The 756-nt window shown below is 70.4% G+C and overlaps 1 protein-coding gene across 1 annotated transcript in view; it reads right to left on the reverse strand.

Annotated features, from left to right (window-relative positions):
• FAM43B (family with sequence similarity 43 member B) overlaps positions 1-731 on the reverse strand; it is a 3039-nt gene extending 2308 nt beyond the window's left edge. The window contains exon 1 of the mRNA XM_014586511.1: positions 18-731. Within this exon, the coding sequence (XP_014441997.1) occupies positions 18-364 (347 nt within the window). The 5' untranslated portion in view covers positions 365-731. The remainder of the gene's footprint in view (positions 1-17) is intronic.
• Positions 732-756: the final 25 nt, after the last annotated feature.

Below are 756 nucleotides of genomic sequence, written 5' to 3' on the forward strand. Positions count from 1 at the left end.
GCAGGGATTCCCCGTGCCGCCCCAGCGTCAGCTTCATCTTGGTGCCCCCGCCCGGTCCGCAGCGCGCCCAGATCTTGCCCACGGCGTCGTCGGTGCAGCCGTCGCCCTTGGCGTGCAGGGTGACGGCATTGCCCAGGTACCACACGGTGTAGGTCGGGTCCTCCTTGTTGAGCTCCACTTTCTGACGCCGGCTGCGGAACATGTGGCCCAGGCGCTCCAGCGGCCAGTCGGGCAGCAGGTCCGGGCAGGAGCGCAGGAAGCTGGAGAGCAGCGACGTGTAGGCGAGCCCCGGACTCAGGCTCTTCGCTTTGCACTTGGCCTCGTCCTCCACCAGCACGAATTTGTTACGTCTCCAAGGCAGCATCGCGGTGGCGGTGGTGGCCGAAGCGTCCGGGGGCGCCGGAGCTCACCGGCGTCCAGTCGGGCGGCCGGGGGAGGGGAAGGCGCGCAGAAGCCCACCACCCCGGGGTCGCCAGAATCCAGGCGGCGCCGCAGACAGTCGTTGCCCGAGATCCCCAGTGCCAGTTGGGGTTCGTTTCGAAGATGCCCGGTGTCCAGCCAGGCTGGCAGCCGAGATGTCCGGGCGGCGGCCAGGAGGCCTGGAACAGCTTCCCCCGGGAGTGGCTCCAGCCGTCTGGGAGGCAAAGAGAGGCAGCGGCTGGTGGACACCCACCAGGCCCGGGCAGGGTGGATTCCGCGATTTCTGCCGCCGCAATTTGGGCGGGCGCTGGCGGGCGCGGGCGCGGGGTGCGGGGG

This window comes from Tupaia chinensis, unplaced genomic scaffold (genome assembly GCF_000334495.1).
Source record: "Tupaia chinensis unplaced genomic scaffold, TupChi_1.0 Scaffold000146_1, whole genome shotgun sequence".
Lineage (NCBI taxonomy): Eukaryota > Metazoa > Chordata > Mammalia > Scandentia > Tupaiidae > Tupaia > Tupaia belangeri.